The sequence below is a fragment of the Pararge aegeria genome, chromosome Z, assembly GCF_905163445.1.
Source record: "Pararge aegeria chromosome Z, ilParAegt1.1, whole genome shotgun sequence".
Taxonomy (NCBI): Eukaryota; Metazoa; Arthropoda; class Insecta; order Lepidoptera; family Nymphalidae; genus Pararge; species Pararge aegeria.
In genome coordinates, this window is record NC_053208.1 from 18,413,121 (window position 1) to 18,428,871 (window position 15,751).

At 32.9% G+C, this 15,751-nt stretch overlaps 1 protein-coding gene across 1 annotated transcript in view; it reads left to right on the forward strand.

Moving 5' to 3' along the window:
• Positions 1-15,751, forward strand: part of LOC120636254 (probable cationic amino acid transporter) — a 132,902-nt gene that overhangs the window by 76,646 nt on the left and 40,505 nt on the right. Inside the window, exons 4-7 of the mRNA XM_039907641.1 lie at positions 2,656-2,783; positions 5,608-5,710; positions 12,155-12,363; positions 12,934-13,105. Coding sequence (XP_039763575.1) covers positions 2,656-2,783; positions 5,608-5,710; positions 12,155-12,363; positions 12,934-13,105 — 612 coding nt within the window. The remainder of the gene's footprint in view (positions 1-2,655; positions 2,784-5,607; positions 5,711-12,154; positions 12,364-12,933; positions 13,106-15,751) is intronic.

Genomic DNA, 15,751 nt, shown 5'->3' on the forward strand with positions numbered 1-15,751 from the left:
TTGCCTATAGAGGAAGGGAAAACAAATAACCTTGGCAAACTTGCAGGTTAATGACCGTGAGCCTTATATTTGTTAGCGGGCAGTACTTACAATAAGGAATCACGCGCTTTTTAAAAATATATTATTCTTTTTTATTTGTTCAGTAGTATCACAGAAGTATCAATTAAAACATGCAATAAATTTAACATACAAACAAATTGTACCTCTTTATAATATTAGAACCATATAAATAAATACAGCTTTTCAATTTGATGTTTTCATATCAGGGTGGCATAGGGCATACCTCCTGAAAACTAGAAAGAAATTTCTGGGTATAGATGCAGATGGTACTCGTATGGTTCGTACGGTGTAAAGATTTCTGGGTAATCTGAAGACTGACAGGAAAACATATTAAAGCTCATTACTTGCCGTTTAAGCCCGTTGCAAGGAAGTTTTCCTCACTGTGGACTTTTGGGCTGTGGGCATTGTGAGTCGTTGGTATAGCGAATCATGAAATTCCATCTTAGGTTTACTTATATTTTTTCTGAATTTATATATTGTAAATTTTTATGATTGCCTAGCACTTAATAATAAAGTTGAATAGTATTGTTGTTGCCTTATACAAATAAATAAATAATAAAAACTAATACCTACTTATAATGTCTGAACATTAGGGGTACTTTTCAACCTTTTATTCTTTTATTCTATGTTTTTATATGGTTAACCCATTCAATCTTGTAGTGATATCAATTTACTAGTGCTAAGTGTATTACTGTGATAATACGATCTGCTATTAGCAGTAACAATACACTGTAAATGATTGTCTGAAGGTTACATGTATGGATAACACATTTAGGTGTATTTTAGTATATTTGTTTCTTGCTATATTTACTTGTGTCTGTTATTTTATGTCTTATTTGATTATTTTGTGGTACATTAATATATTGTAAGCATTTTCATTACATCTTATTTAATCACATAGTCCGTGGCTAGCCCGCGACTTAGTCTGTTATAGATTTTAGTATTGAGTCAGTAGACAAAAAAAAATATCACAGCAATAAAAAAAATACATCTATGGGGATGTCTACGTTATTCTTGAGGGAACTTTAATTTTCTGGGAATAAAATGTTACCTTTATGTTAAGTGCGCTATTTCAACTCTGATTGAGTTACTGTGAAGAACAGTTTAGATATGTTAACCAAATGTAACAAAAAAGGCTAAATATTTAAAACTGTTTATTGTTTTTAATATATTTAAATAACAGTTATATAGGTTCTGGAATTTTAGCTGTCTGTACTGGTAGCTCTTATTAGAAACGGTTAGAGCAATGAAAGCAATGCGGCTCGCATTCTAGTGCACTCAAGATAGAATAATGAATCGTATTATTAAACTGAAAAAATAGCAACGTCTCTTTGATACCCGTTACTTATCTGCAGAGGACCCTTGGTATCATTTACATTCTCGCTATCGATAGTGCTCTTATTAAGTATTAAAAAGTGTTTCAATGCTTAAAAGCAAGCGTTTTGTCCATTTATTTTATGATAATGTCAGGGTAAAATAGAACAATTTTTTACGTTTTAAAATTGTACATTCTGAACTAGCTAATGATTTTTTTTAAACGTTTTACCAAGAGCACTAGTGTGTAAAAGAACTGAAGCTAAGGGAAATTAGGTCCTCTTTTGCTTTACAGAGTTACGATACTCAAAAACGGCTCAACAATTCTGAGTATGCTAATCTCATGTCTAGTAATTACATGGTTGTAAGTGGTGTAAGTTACTTGACATTTTAAAACGGTTGTTACGTAGATTTTCCTGAAATAAACCATGTTTGTATTAAATTTTAATGAATCAGCATAAGGCGTCGAAGTTGTAGGCCCGATATATTTTCACGACCTAACCTAAAAGACAAACTATACTTACGTAGGAAATTAAATCTACCTTGTCTTTCTTTTTACAATAGGCCTCTTATAACTAACCTTCTTGACTTATTTAAACTTTGTACTGTACAGTAAGGTTATCCTGAATGTATCTTACAGTTGCTGCTGTAAAGCAACACATAATTAATGCCGTCATTTGCTATTGGGAATTTAAAATGTTTTAAATGAGGCGAAACGGAAGAAGGTCCTCGCGACGGGCATTTGCGACTGGCGATGTTTCCGTGATTGAAGATTTAAATTGTTGGATGATGAAGCTCCAAGAGTGAGAACAGATAATATTTATTATTCGCCCACTCTTCAGTCGTTTGTTTTAATATGTTGATGTACTATCTGTACCTATTAAACCTGTATAAGTAGGCGTAGTTTATACTAGGCCTACTTGAAATAAATTAATTTTGAATTTTAAGTGTGAATTAAAATGTATTTATTTAATATAATTGTTTTATAAATATAATAAAAAAATCTAAAATAAACTATTTAAAACTAAATAATATCTAAAACGAATTTGAATTCGAATTTTGAATTTGAATTTAAAATTTGAATACCTTCAGTTCATCCTAATAAAATATAATTGCAACAGATACTCTTAAAAGCTTTATGTAATAAATAAAAATTAAAGCATTTTCTGATCGAATAGAGACATGGAGAAACATCTTATGCAAACATTAACATACACCCTATATTCTAATGAAAATCAAAAGATAAATATTCTGGCGTTCTTAATTAGTGTGTTTTTCTAGGTGCTTGCTATGCGGAGTTTGGAGTAAGGGTACCCCACACCACCGGATCTGCATACACTTACTCCTACGTCACCGTCGGAGAATTCGTCGCGTTCATAATCGGCTGGAATATGATATTGGAGTATATGGTAAGATTTAAATCCCATTATACTCAAGTACAGCATTTATTTACCCATGATGTAAAAGTAGCCTAGAAAACTCCAACTGAAAAATACAGCGGAAATTGGTATTGTTGTTCCCAAGGTAAAATGCAACCCGGATTTCTCGGTGCTTAGTCGGCCTGCCTGTGACAGACACGTCGTCATCGGTGCTGCTGTTCCGAACAGTAGCCCGGGTAAACTGACGGCCAATTTGTTTTGAAATAAAGTCTTTTGGCTGAGCATATTAAAACTACCTATAGTTAGTATTTTACAAGAAAATACTCACTTCTCCATATCTCTAACTTCTCGTACAAAGTAATTCTAAAGCTCTACCTGGGTATTATCACACTGAAATAAAACGATATTTCATACACTCATTGTCGAATCAGAAATAGGACTAAATACTGGCGGGTCTTTGAATCATGTACATATAATGAATAGGTGGAAATTTCTATTTTAACGCAACTAAGTCTATGAATTCATATTAAAGTAAGAGTATTAACCTGAATCATTTTCATTTTGATTTAGATTTTTGAGGGTTCAGTTACGTCATTACGGGGCCGCGCCATTTTCACTTTTTTATGCTATTTTTTAATTAAGAAGTTATTTTTACATATCTTTCAAAACAATTTCAAAAATTATTACATATGTTTTCGCGCTATGAAGAAGTTCATTGATTCAAAAATTTTTGTCTGAACTTCAATATGTTTGAACTCAGTTTCTTTAAAAAGTTTAAATTTCTGATAGTAAGTTCACGATATCACTTGATATTGTTGCAATTTGTTCTGGACAATTGAGTGCAATTATTTTATGTTAATTATATTTAAACCAGATCGATCTAGCGCTGTTAGAGAAGATTGCAGTCATCTTCCCTCAAGACACGGGAAATCCTAGTTTGGGGTCCAACGTAATTTAAGTTAAAAATTGTATTAAGTCTTCTTCATTGAAGGCGCCTTTAAAAATCTATCTATATATATAAAAGAGAAAGTGTGTGGGTATGTTCCGTATAGGCTCCGAAACGGCTGGACTGATTTCAATGAAACTTTCAGGGAATCTCCGGATTGACCTGGCGAGTAATCCTGTAAAGTTTGGTGACGATCGGAGCACTCCTTTTTTTGAACTGTCAAATACAGCTTTTATTTACTATGATTATATTCTTTTCTTGGGTGTACATGGGTATAGATAATTATCTTCACCCGCTCGAGAAGAGAATAGAAGATAATGAATACAGAGAGAAATAAAAGACTTAATATATTATGAGACTTAAATTAAAAATTTAATGATGTAAGTTTATTGTTTAAATTAAATAAAGCAAAATAGCGTATCTAGCCCGGCAAAGTGGGCTGAGTACGCTAGTAAACTATAAAAGTAAAATTTAAGTACAAAATTTAACGATTAAGATGCATTAAAATAAATTTTACTTCTATAGGTAAATGTTTGTTAACGCATTCAATCTGGAATAAGCCTACAAACTACAAATAAATGCGATGCATATGGATTAATTTTGTACAACCTCATTTTTATAATCCGATGTGCATGATTTACGTGTCGAGGGACGGCTTAACGGGTGCAATAGCACCGCAGCTATAGATCTATAACGCAAATTTGTAATCAAATCATTTGTACCTACTCAGGCAATATACATTGAACTCGGTCCTTTAAAGCGTGCTCGGTGCCGTGAATGCATGCAAATTAATCAAAACGATGCAATAATTGTCGAAGCCTTTATTGAAAATCATAATTTTACAACTCGTATAGAATAGGACGATATAACATCCTTGAATTAAGTGTATGACTAGGAAATTTAGTGTCTTCGGCCACATATATTACTGTAAGTACGCACATATACGGCACTTATGATGATGGCGATAACCATATTCGTAAACTTAAAACTAATGCTACGAGGGTTCCAAATGCGCCCCGGTATTAGTAGAAGCCCACAACAAACATAACTGGGTGTTCTTTTTGGTTATCAAAGTCTCACATTGTTGTTTAAAATAATTATAAGAGCAAACCTGGCTAGGGCAATAATTCCCACTTAAGCTGTTTTATCACTTATGTAATCTTTATATATATATTTCTTTTGTGCGTGTGTATGTCACTGAACTCCTCCTAAACGGCTGGACCGATTTGAATGATTTTTTTAGTATGCGTTTGGGTGGCCCCCTGGATGGTTTAGATTCACAAATCAGCCCGACAGATGGCGTTGGGGTCCGCTAGTGCTTTATAATATAATAGGAAATTTCTATAAGCTTACGTTTAATACAAACTTTGTACTGTTTTGTCCATAATTTTCTAATTATTGCCTTTATCCCACGTCATACTGAGCATCCATGTGATATCATTTCCAACCCTCAGAATCAGAATATCTCGGCCTCGTTCGTTATGGTGTTTTGTGAACTATTTAGCTAAGATGACTTGACAATAGTAAAAAAACTACTATGCCTCTTCTACATTAGTATACGGCGAAACAGAACGCATCGCTACGAAACGAATTGATAATTCCGCGCATCCATTTATTCGAATCGAGCAGAATTTTCCAGAAACCTATTATTCATCAGGCCAGATATCCAGAAAGTCAGGGTATGTTATCGGACTATCTGGCGAAAACAAATGAATACATTAACACAAATGAAACTTTTGGAATATTATTTCATATACTTATTTGACAAATTTTTCATGCCAAAATCAATTTCATTGACCACACCACCGAGGAGCTCAGAAATCGGTTATCTCAGCCAGGCCCTGTTAAAATAATTGTCAGACTTTCAGTCACTCTTCATACTTTTCTAACAACATATTTTTTTTATAGATCGGAACTAGTGCTTGCGCTCGCGCACTTAGCTCGTGTCTCGACGCCATGTGGGACGGAGCTATCAACAACTACGTGACTTCTAAACTTGGCACTGTATTCGGTAAGTATATACCTGTCAAAAATAATATACAAGTACTTCTCTTGTAACTTTTTCAAGGCGTCATTTCTGTAGTTTTTTTTATTTCCACCATATTATATATTTTATATTTTTTCTACATTTGTATTTTATAATTCGAATAATTTAATATCATTTACTTTAACGGTGAAAACTATGTGACGAAACCTGCATGCTTTATAGTTATCCATAATGAAAACATATAATGATGATGATGTTGAGTATCATTATATTATATTGCGATATTACATAATTATGTATTGAGATAACTTGTATCCTGGAAAAAAAAATCTTTCCTTTTTATCCCAGAAAACTAACGGTTTTGCGGAATTTTAAAAACAAAAACAACCGAACACGAAATCTGCTTGTCCTTTATTATAGTCTGTCGGTTGAAAATATCAGGTCTTTAGTTTTAATCCATTAAAATGTAGTTTCACAATAGATCCGAATGAATTCCATAGTTTCCACTCAGATTAATTCCTGAATGCAAATTCTTACTATTTTCTATATCTAACGATCAAAAAAGACCGTATCATGATATAACTTATTTAAGTATTCTCTAATATAAAATATTTTTTTTGATATATGTACCTAATACTAATTAGAAACCGTTTTTTTACATCTCCATACTAATATCGTTTAGTTAAAGTTTAGAAATAGTTGTTAATTATACGATACATTTTAACATATGATTTCAATATCAGATATCGAGGATTAATCTATTTGCATTTTCGGGAATGTTAGTTTTGGAGGTGTGAACATAACAACATATCAGCCACTGTCTACTGCACTAACATCGGTCACTGATCGTTAATTGGGAATGCACACCAACTGAAAGCTCTCGACTTTATATCAACCAATCTCCAATCTCCAATCAATATAGTGTTATCGGTTATAGCGTAGTTACTAACACTGCTGGGTCCAACTATAATCTTTAACTAAGTGTATGGATTTTCTCCAAAATTAATAGAGTAAGTGTTTTCAACAAAGGTAACAGAATATGTTACTTTTTTTTGTAAAATGATTACTTAAAACAAGTTTAATGCAAAAATGAAAAAGTAATTTAGTGAACCAGTAATTTATAACGGTAATAGTCTAGTGGCTAGAGTTTCGGTGGTACCGAGTACGGTACCCAGCACACACCTCTAACTTTACAGAGTTATCTAATAAGATATTCTTTTATGTTGATACTTATTTTATATATTTGCGTTTACGTTGCGCAAATGTTATAAAGATATATAATCTTTATAACATTTGACGACATCGAATATCAAATTGATCAACATTTAAATTAGAATGTTGATATTCAAATACGCATATACTTAAAAGCCGATAGCAAATCATCTCTTTATTTAAAAAAAACTTAAAGCACACATTAATCAAAATGCCTCGAAAATGACCAACAGACTGTATTGATTACAGTTTTAGTAGCAACGGGAGACAGGAGAACTTGAACTTTTAGTACATACGTGTAGTTTGAAGCCATAAGAACTTAAAGCATTCGTCGTTTCTGTTGCGTCTGGAAGCAAGCTTTTCACCGGTCTGAAATGAAAGCCTATTAAGTAAACTTTCCGCTTACGGAAAACTCACTATACTATGGCCAAACTTGATCTGGAACCCTTGTAAACAAACCTCAAATCTTCATAGGCAAGTCGCGCTTTTAATAATGAATTTTTTACAATAATTAATAATAAAAATTAGTAATCTATGAAAGTTATTCTAGAACTTTACTCAATGCGTCCTTTGGATGAAAAACAACCTTCATTATATTATCATATATATATAATATAAGATAATATAATAAAGTTACACTTTTATAGCTAATTGCTGGAATATCTGCCGCATAAGATTTATTTTTGCACTTTATTGTCCAATTTGGATTAAGCTTTCCGACTATGTACTAAAAAACTACTGTTAACTAGTTAATACATTTTGAACTACATTATTAAAATTTTAGTATACTATGGCATCAATTATTCAGCTGTATACAAAACTCTAAACTTAACTTAATTGGCAGAGATTTTTACAATGTATAAAGAATAACCGGACTATTTTTTTTTTTTTAATTTGTTTACAAGAAAGTTGACACCATATACCTGTGATAGTATAGTTTATCCAGCGTCAAACGGAATGCATTTCCCCTTACTCCAACTTTCTTAAATATATCAGTGACAATTTAAAGGTGTCATTATTTTGCAATAAGGGCAAAAAACAACTCGGCATCTTCATTAAGGTAAAGCGGTAGTTCGCGCTGTATAATTTGTGGTGGGTATAAATTAAAAATCAAACCTTTCCAACATCTGAAAGGCGATAGCATAAAAGCACAGAAACGTTTACTATTGAAAATAAAAATGTATTCAAATGGAACGATAAATAAATTTCACCGCATAAAGCGCGCCGTGAGAGCGGAAGCTAGTAAATAGTACGATGTTACCTACTGCATTCCCTCACAAAGTTGACTACAGCTATGTATAGAAGTTGTTTGGGATATAACGTTAGAATAAATTTAAAGGGAATTGTTGGATTTACGTACAAGATTTTGGCTACGGTCAACAAATAGATAGAAAATTGGACTGGCATTTGTGGTTTATGTGAGCCAGCCCATACGCCATATTATATTCAAATATTAATGATATGAGATGTGTTCTATTTCAATTTTAGGGGGAATTTTATATTTTTCTAGTCTTTACTGACAATATGAATGTTGCAGTGGTTGCATATTAATTAAATGATGGAAGAAAACGGCGAGTACCTAAATACTCACTTACGAGCTAATACATACGTAATTGTTTGTCATCTTGATGAAATAGCATCTAAGTTTAAAAGTTTTTTCTAAAAACCAGTCTCTTTAAGTTCGGTAAAATAATATCAAAAAATTATAATCTACAAAGGTAATAAAATCTAGAAATCAAAATGGATAATCTCGCTTTGTTTTAATACTACTTTAGACTTTGCAAACTAGATTCACCGAGTGGATTGGTTTTTCTAACCAATTTTACTGCACTTCTTGGGGGAGGAATACAAATTTGTTTACGATCCCAGTTTCACTAAAGGTATACTTCAAAGCTTTCACTTTATTCCATAAATGAAAAAGCCAGCTACTGTGACATCAAAAAGCTTTTGTGAAAACAATATAAATGCACCACGACCAACTAAGACTAACTCAGTTTATTCTAAAAAGTACTTCCCATGAAACGTTGGATATTGATACCTTTTATCAATCTTCATATTTTTTAATACTATGCTAAATATTCTTTGTGAAATTGAGTTTGCTATAAACTAAGTTTTAAGCTATTTATATAAGCTATTCAGTTAGTTAAGAAAACGTTTCAGTAATTATATATTCAAGGAATTATAACCGTAAAGCAATTTAAGTTTTGGCTAACTCTTCTAAGGAGTTTCGTCTTCTAAATCTATAAGGAGTTTAAACCAATAAACTTAAAATAGTTCCAAAAATAAAAAACTGGAAGAATCTGAATAGGCACCCAATAGAGGGCAATGATCAGAATCTTCCCGATAACGCCAAGTTTGAGGAAAAAAAAATTGTATAAAACAAATTACTTATTGTATACTAAATAATAATCATTTCCAGACTATAGTAGTTTCTCTAGACTCTTTTCGTAAGTCTCAATAAAACTCGAGAACGGCTGGACTAATTTGGCTTATGTAGGTCTTGAATTATTCGTGGAAGTTCAGGGAAGGTTCAAACGGTGAGAAAAATACTAAAAACGACAGCAACACAGATAATTCTTCTGTTCTTCCGCTTAATTCCTCTTACACAGCGGGACCGATTTTGATGAAATTTTGTGTAAGTACTTAATGGGTTCCGAAATTGAACCCGGTAGGTGGCGCTTTACCAGTTTACATTGGTGCTCAGTTATACATTGATGGTGGTTTAAAGTAACATTTATTAGGACTACAAAAAAAACCTCTTTCAAAATTAGCATGTGTTTGTATGAAAATGTGTTTGACTATATGAATTCAAAACCTGAAAGTTATTTTAATTCAATCACGTACCTACGGTTAGAGATCGGAAAAATTAAGTGACTGATACTTTTAAAATATACTAATGTCATTAAAATATGTCTTTACATTGAGCATTCTAATGGTATTTTTAAATAAAAAGGTTTCAATCCTGGCAACGTTGCATATTTTCTTATGGTTTCTTTCTGTCTGTATTTTTTTATCAGTGCCAATTTACACAGAAAAATTAAAATAAAAAATTCTGAACATAAATTTTACTTGACTGCAATGTTTCAGTTTAAATCCTTTATTTCTATTTGTCGTCACTGCAAGAGTGCAGTGACGACAAATAGCTCAAAGGATTTTGCCTTTTTCAGCTATTTCAATAATCCTTTGTTATCAAGAAGCTCAAAGCTCCTTAATTTAAATTTCAAGAATCCTTTACTAGTGAGCTCCCGTATTTTAATTTAGTGTTTTACTAACGAACAAAATTTTCATGAAAATGCGGAGATCGTGATCTCTTACCTACAAAAGTACCTTAGCTATTTCCTTCATTACTTTATTCTGGAATACCCGCTTCGTGTTCCAGATGCTTTGTATTATTTTAATATTGCTACGTTTATTACAAATTCACCGTCAACAACAGCAAACTAAGAAATTTCGTCATTTTCTGGGTATACTAATACAAAAAGCAAATCCATCCTGCAACTGTTATTAACTGGTATTACCTTTAGCTATGAATATTATTTATTATTTTCTTGATGAACTCTGAACTTTTTCTTGTCAAAGGTAAATGTTTTCAAGGTTGTTATTAATAAATACTCGATCATTGCGTGTACGAATCCTTGGTAGTGAAAACTTATGGTTTCTCTTTATCTAGAAATATTGTAAACGAAAAGTTTATTTCTCATCTAATTATGAACTGTAAAATGAATGCAAATCCAAAATCAAAAATAAAATATCTCCAAATCCAAAGAGTGGGTTGGTTAAGAGGTCACTTTTTATTATCTTTTCTTTTAGAAGCTTTAGTCTCTTGCGCAAGATTAGATCAGCCTATCTTGTTAGTGTTGATTTATATTATTCACGCCGTAATGTTTTGAATAGATTTTCCAGGAATAAATTATGAAATGTTTGGTAGTTGTTGTTTATCAAGGTTTTGCCTCAAAAGTTTCTTAGAATATCTCCGTTAAATATAATATCTGAAGAAATAAATATACGTTATAATTTAAGAAAGATATTTTCCTCGTATTAAGTTTCTTCTAATACAAGTTTACTCAACGTCAGATACATCTAAGGCACGGTTCATTTTTGTTGGTGTGTAGATTACCTTTTTACGATACGATACGATACGAGACGATGCTTATAAAATTAAAAATACAGCTTGATTATTGAATTTGAGCGAGCATATTCAATAATCAGTTCGATCCCAGGCAGTAGCAATTTGGGAATCGGCAAGAGTGCCAAGTGCAAAGTGCGATTCTTATTCGGTCTAACTTAAGAGACACTTTCAAATATCATTGCCACGCACTCGTTCCGAGTTGCAAGTTTAAAGGTATCAGAATAGAGCCGAAGATGGTGTTAAACTCAAATAAAAACATTTATAATTTTAAGATAAAGTCTGTAAAATTTTATAGTTCTTATTTTTACTTTACTTGTTTGTTGCTAAAATGTTTTTTATATCATTTTATACCTATGGATATTAATATAATAAAATATGAATATGAATAGTGAACACAACCAAGGAAGAAAAGAACATTTTAACGAAAATTATGAGTAGGTATATAAACAAATGAAAACGTTAATTGTGTACGAGAACCCTTTTTCAATATTGATTTAACGCTTAGATCTTAATATCTCCACTATTTTTTAAGTTACTTTGATAAGTGCAGACAAATTCACTTAAATAAAATACCCATGGACATTACAATTTGTTTACATGTTTTACAAAGATCCAAATTTACATCTTGAGGCCCTTCACACAGCTCGCAAGAACGGAAAAACATTTTTTGTCAGAGTCGACAAAAAGAACTTTTCACTACGGCACTTCGATATAAAATGCAAAAATTTTCCCGTAAATGTACGGCGCGGCGACCTTTGATAGCGCAGCGGCGCCTTTGACAAAATGCGACATGGGCCAAGACGGTACGGCACAAAGGCGACCATTTCTAAGCGAATGGACTTTACTTAACATGCGTTTACCAGTATACGTATTGTTTCTACTCCCCCGGGCACTTTTGTTAAAGTTGAAAAAACAGCGCAGTCAACTAATTTGGTATGTCGCTGTCTGTTTAGACACTTAAAAAAACATAAACAATCTTGACGATTCTGCTAAACTCTGAATTTTGAGTAATAGTCACATTCACAAATAAGTTTCCAAAATTTTCCGTAATGACATCTAAAGATAGTTTACCTACAGATTCTTAGGCTAAATAATAATGTGAATTAAAGTTAATGTTTATTTAACAGGAAAGCCTCCAGATATCGTTGCATTCGGAATCGCCATTTTGATGACCGTTGTTCTCGTAGCAGGATTGAAGAAATCATTATTCTTTAACAACGTGTTGAACGTGATCAACATTATGGCATGGACTTTTATGTTGGGATCCTCGCTCTTTTACGTGGATACTAATAATTGGACAAGGCATAGAGGATTTCTACCATTTGGATGGGCTGGAGTAAGTGAATGCTTGAATAAATAAATAAATGCTTATTAATTATGTTTTAGTTAAAGTTGTATTAAATATCTACGGTATATATCATTTTGAATGGATTGGATTATCTGTTGCATATTATAGCAGGTTAATTTGAATACCCAATATAACATCGAAATGTGATTTAACCTGAAGTTCTTTTCAAAGACCAAGACTTCATAAACCAGCCTACGAAAATAGGTTCGAATGCGACCCGAGAGCACAAAAGCAGGATTTCTTTAATTTTTGTGTTTGCCACGCAAATGTTTGTCAGACCTTTACTTAAAAGGTCGTGAAAAGAGTACTTTCCGTTTTTCCACATAAACATTAAAACGTATTTTTTCTGTTTAAGAAAATCAAAATTGAATCAGTTACGATCTTGTGTTTTGATAACTTAATTCTCTATTATTTTATTATACATCTACTGTCAATGCAAAATTACTTCTCTCAAGTTTATTAAATTATTGTTTCATTTTATCTAATGAAACATTTGTCCAGAATAACATTAATTATACTTGACTATATTTGGGTCTCTAAAATTTTGTTTTTTCCTAGGTACTGAACGGCGCTGCTACATGCTTTTATGCTTTCATTGGATTTGATATTATCGCAACTACTGGAGAAGAGGCCTTAAATCCCAAGCGATCGATTCCTTTGGCCATTGTCCTGAGTTTGGTCATCATTCTACTGGCATACGTCAGCACCTCCATGATTCTAACTTTGATAAGTAAGTAAGCATTAGATATAGGTATATAAATGTATTACAAAACGCCATTAGAGCCAAGTACGTCACTCTTTTGAGAAGCGAGACCTGATAGCTTTGCCACAGTCTTTTTTCACTGTAACTATGCAGTACCACCCCATTTTCCCATAGCTCTTCGTACATGTTTTAAAATTAAAGTATTATTTGGACCAAATATGACCAGCAGATGTATTATTGTAGACACTCTGTGAGGACGTCACGCGCGGAACTCACCAATCGCTTTATGTCTCGCTCTGCAATTACTGGTGCCTGTGTACAAAAGATTATCTCCGTCAAAAAATAGACTATAAGTTTTAAAAGGTGTTTAGGATAATATGTTGTGATCGTTCAATACAATAACATATATGAGTTTAATAAGGGGCAGCTTTTATAATTTTTTGCGCTATTTTTATCAAATTGAAAAATAAATAGTAAGGCACGGCTAAATAAACCTACACTTAAATGATAAGTCTCTGTTTTTCAATTAAGAGTATTCAAAGAAATGAACAGGAAAATGTAATGTAATTAACTTTATCCGATAATTACAGCAAAAAAACTGTCGTCTCTTTTTGTTTCCATAATATGTTTAATAAAACATCGTGTGATCGGGTTGATAATTGCGTTGGTAATGTTGATAAATTATGATAACATGATAAATAGTAAGCGATAGGATGTCCGGATTTTACGTTTCACCATCTTTTGCTGGCCGTGCTCATCAGCTGCCTCTTATGTCGTCTGTTCATCTAGTTAGTAGTCTACCAACAAGCATTTTGGTTATTATCAATTCCTGAATTAGTAAAACCCCGATTGCGTTTCTATGTTACAACTGCCAATACCGTAGGATAAATACCTACTTTAGGACTCTAGATTAATTTATACCTAACTTTTTAACTTTGCTTCCTAAAACTGGCGTTTTTTTCGAGTTCCATTTGGTCACTGAATAATGAAGATTCATAATTTGAGCCGGTAGGTTGCCCTGTAAACAGATTCCATCATTTTGTCTTTCAGTCTTAGAATTATTACGGACCAACTTACAGGTTACGTTCATAGTAGCTTTATCAACAGTCGGAGAACTGGCGCACTAGTATTATCCAATTAATATATAATGTGTAATAATAAACGGGGCCAAACGTCTCCTATTCCACGTTTGTCGTCCTTTAGCAGTTTAATTATATGCCTTGTCGGGGGATATAATCAGGGCTACTTATAACGTAACCTGTAAATATTAAAAGCTTCTATTGGAAAAGCACGGGATCGCCTACGTCATTACAAACACATAAAGGCCTTCGCACACCAAATCCATTAAACATCGACTCAACTCAAATAAAATCATTAGAATATTAGGTTTATATCGTTATACATTAAGTAAATTGTTTATGTTTTTTTTAGAATTAGGCAGTACAGTCCATGGTTTTGATTCGATATGGTATTCGAGGTTATTTTTAATATGTATATAATTAGTAGATCCGAAAGAAAAGACCATTGCTTAAATACTAATAACAGGCAGGCAGCAGTTCAATATTTCAATCATTTGCAATAATTTTGCAATAATTTATGAATATATTATACTTACTCGTAAATCTTAACTTAGTGACACGAAGTTGGAGGGTGGCTTTCTACAAGAGCAGCTGTTCGATGAAATTTTAAGAAGCAAACAGGATCAAAGTTAAGCTACGAAACTTTCCGACCGTTTTCACTATTTTGCTAAGTGGTGTAAAGCTCCCTGGTGCATCTCTAGCTCACGTAGCTTCCAGCCTTGGCCGCAGACATCTCTCTATGCCAACAAAAAACAGATACCCTCGTTAATCGCGTTTCTAAAAAAAGGAATCCACCAGGGCTGTTTCCCGTGCCTTCATCCGCATTTGGGTCCGTTTATTTAAATCCACGGGAACAGTCTATTTTTGCTATAAGCCATTTTTTGTATGCGGCCATATTGAAATTCATCATAGTGTATACGTATAGTATTCAACTAGTTGTGAAAAAATGTATAACCCGCCATTACGGACGGATTTCATCTTGAATAGATTCTCATCTTACAAAGCTAAGAACACTCCCGCCTAATTAACCTTTAAATAAAAAAGTTCGTTCAGTCGAAATACAAAGCCACAGACAGCTACACACGCACACACATACACACACACCCCACACGCACGCACACACACACACGCACCCACATACACACACGCACACTCATGCACATCCACACACTCACACACAGACACACACAAACACACACACACACACACAATACACACACACACACTCTCACACAGAGACAATCTTACTTGAGTTTACAAATGCGTATGTATGTATACCAGCTAGTAGTCATTTATCTTAAGATAGAAGTCGTGGGGAATTTATCAAGCCATATATTATAGAAAAGTAACGTGCTCTTTTCTTAATGGCAATGCATTTTAACAAGATTGCGAACTTCTCATGCTTCCACAAATTTGATTTTATATTGAATATATCTCCATATAGACTTTTTCTAACGCCTTGTTTTATAAATATGTAAACGCTCGTTGGTGTTAACTTCTGTAACCACAGACAAAAAAGGTTTGATTTCTGGGTCAGGCCCAAAATTATTAGATGTTGGGTTTTTCTTTAAAATGTTATGAACACCAACCCTCA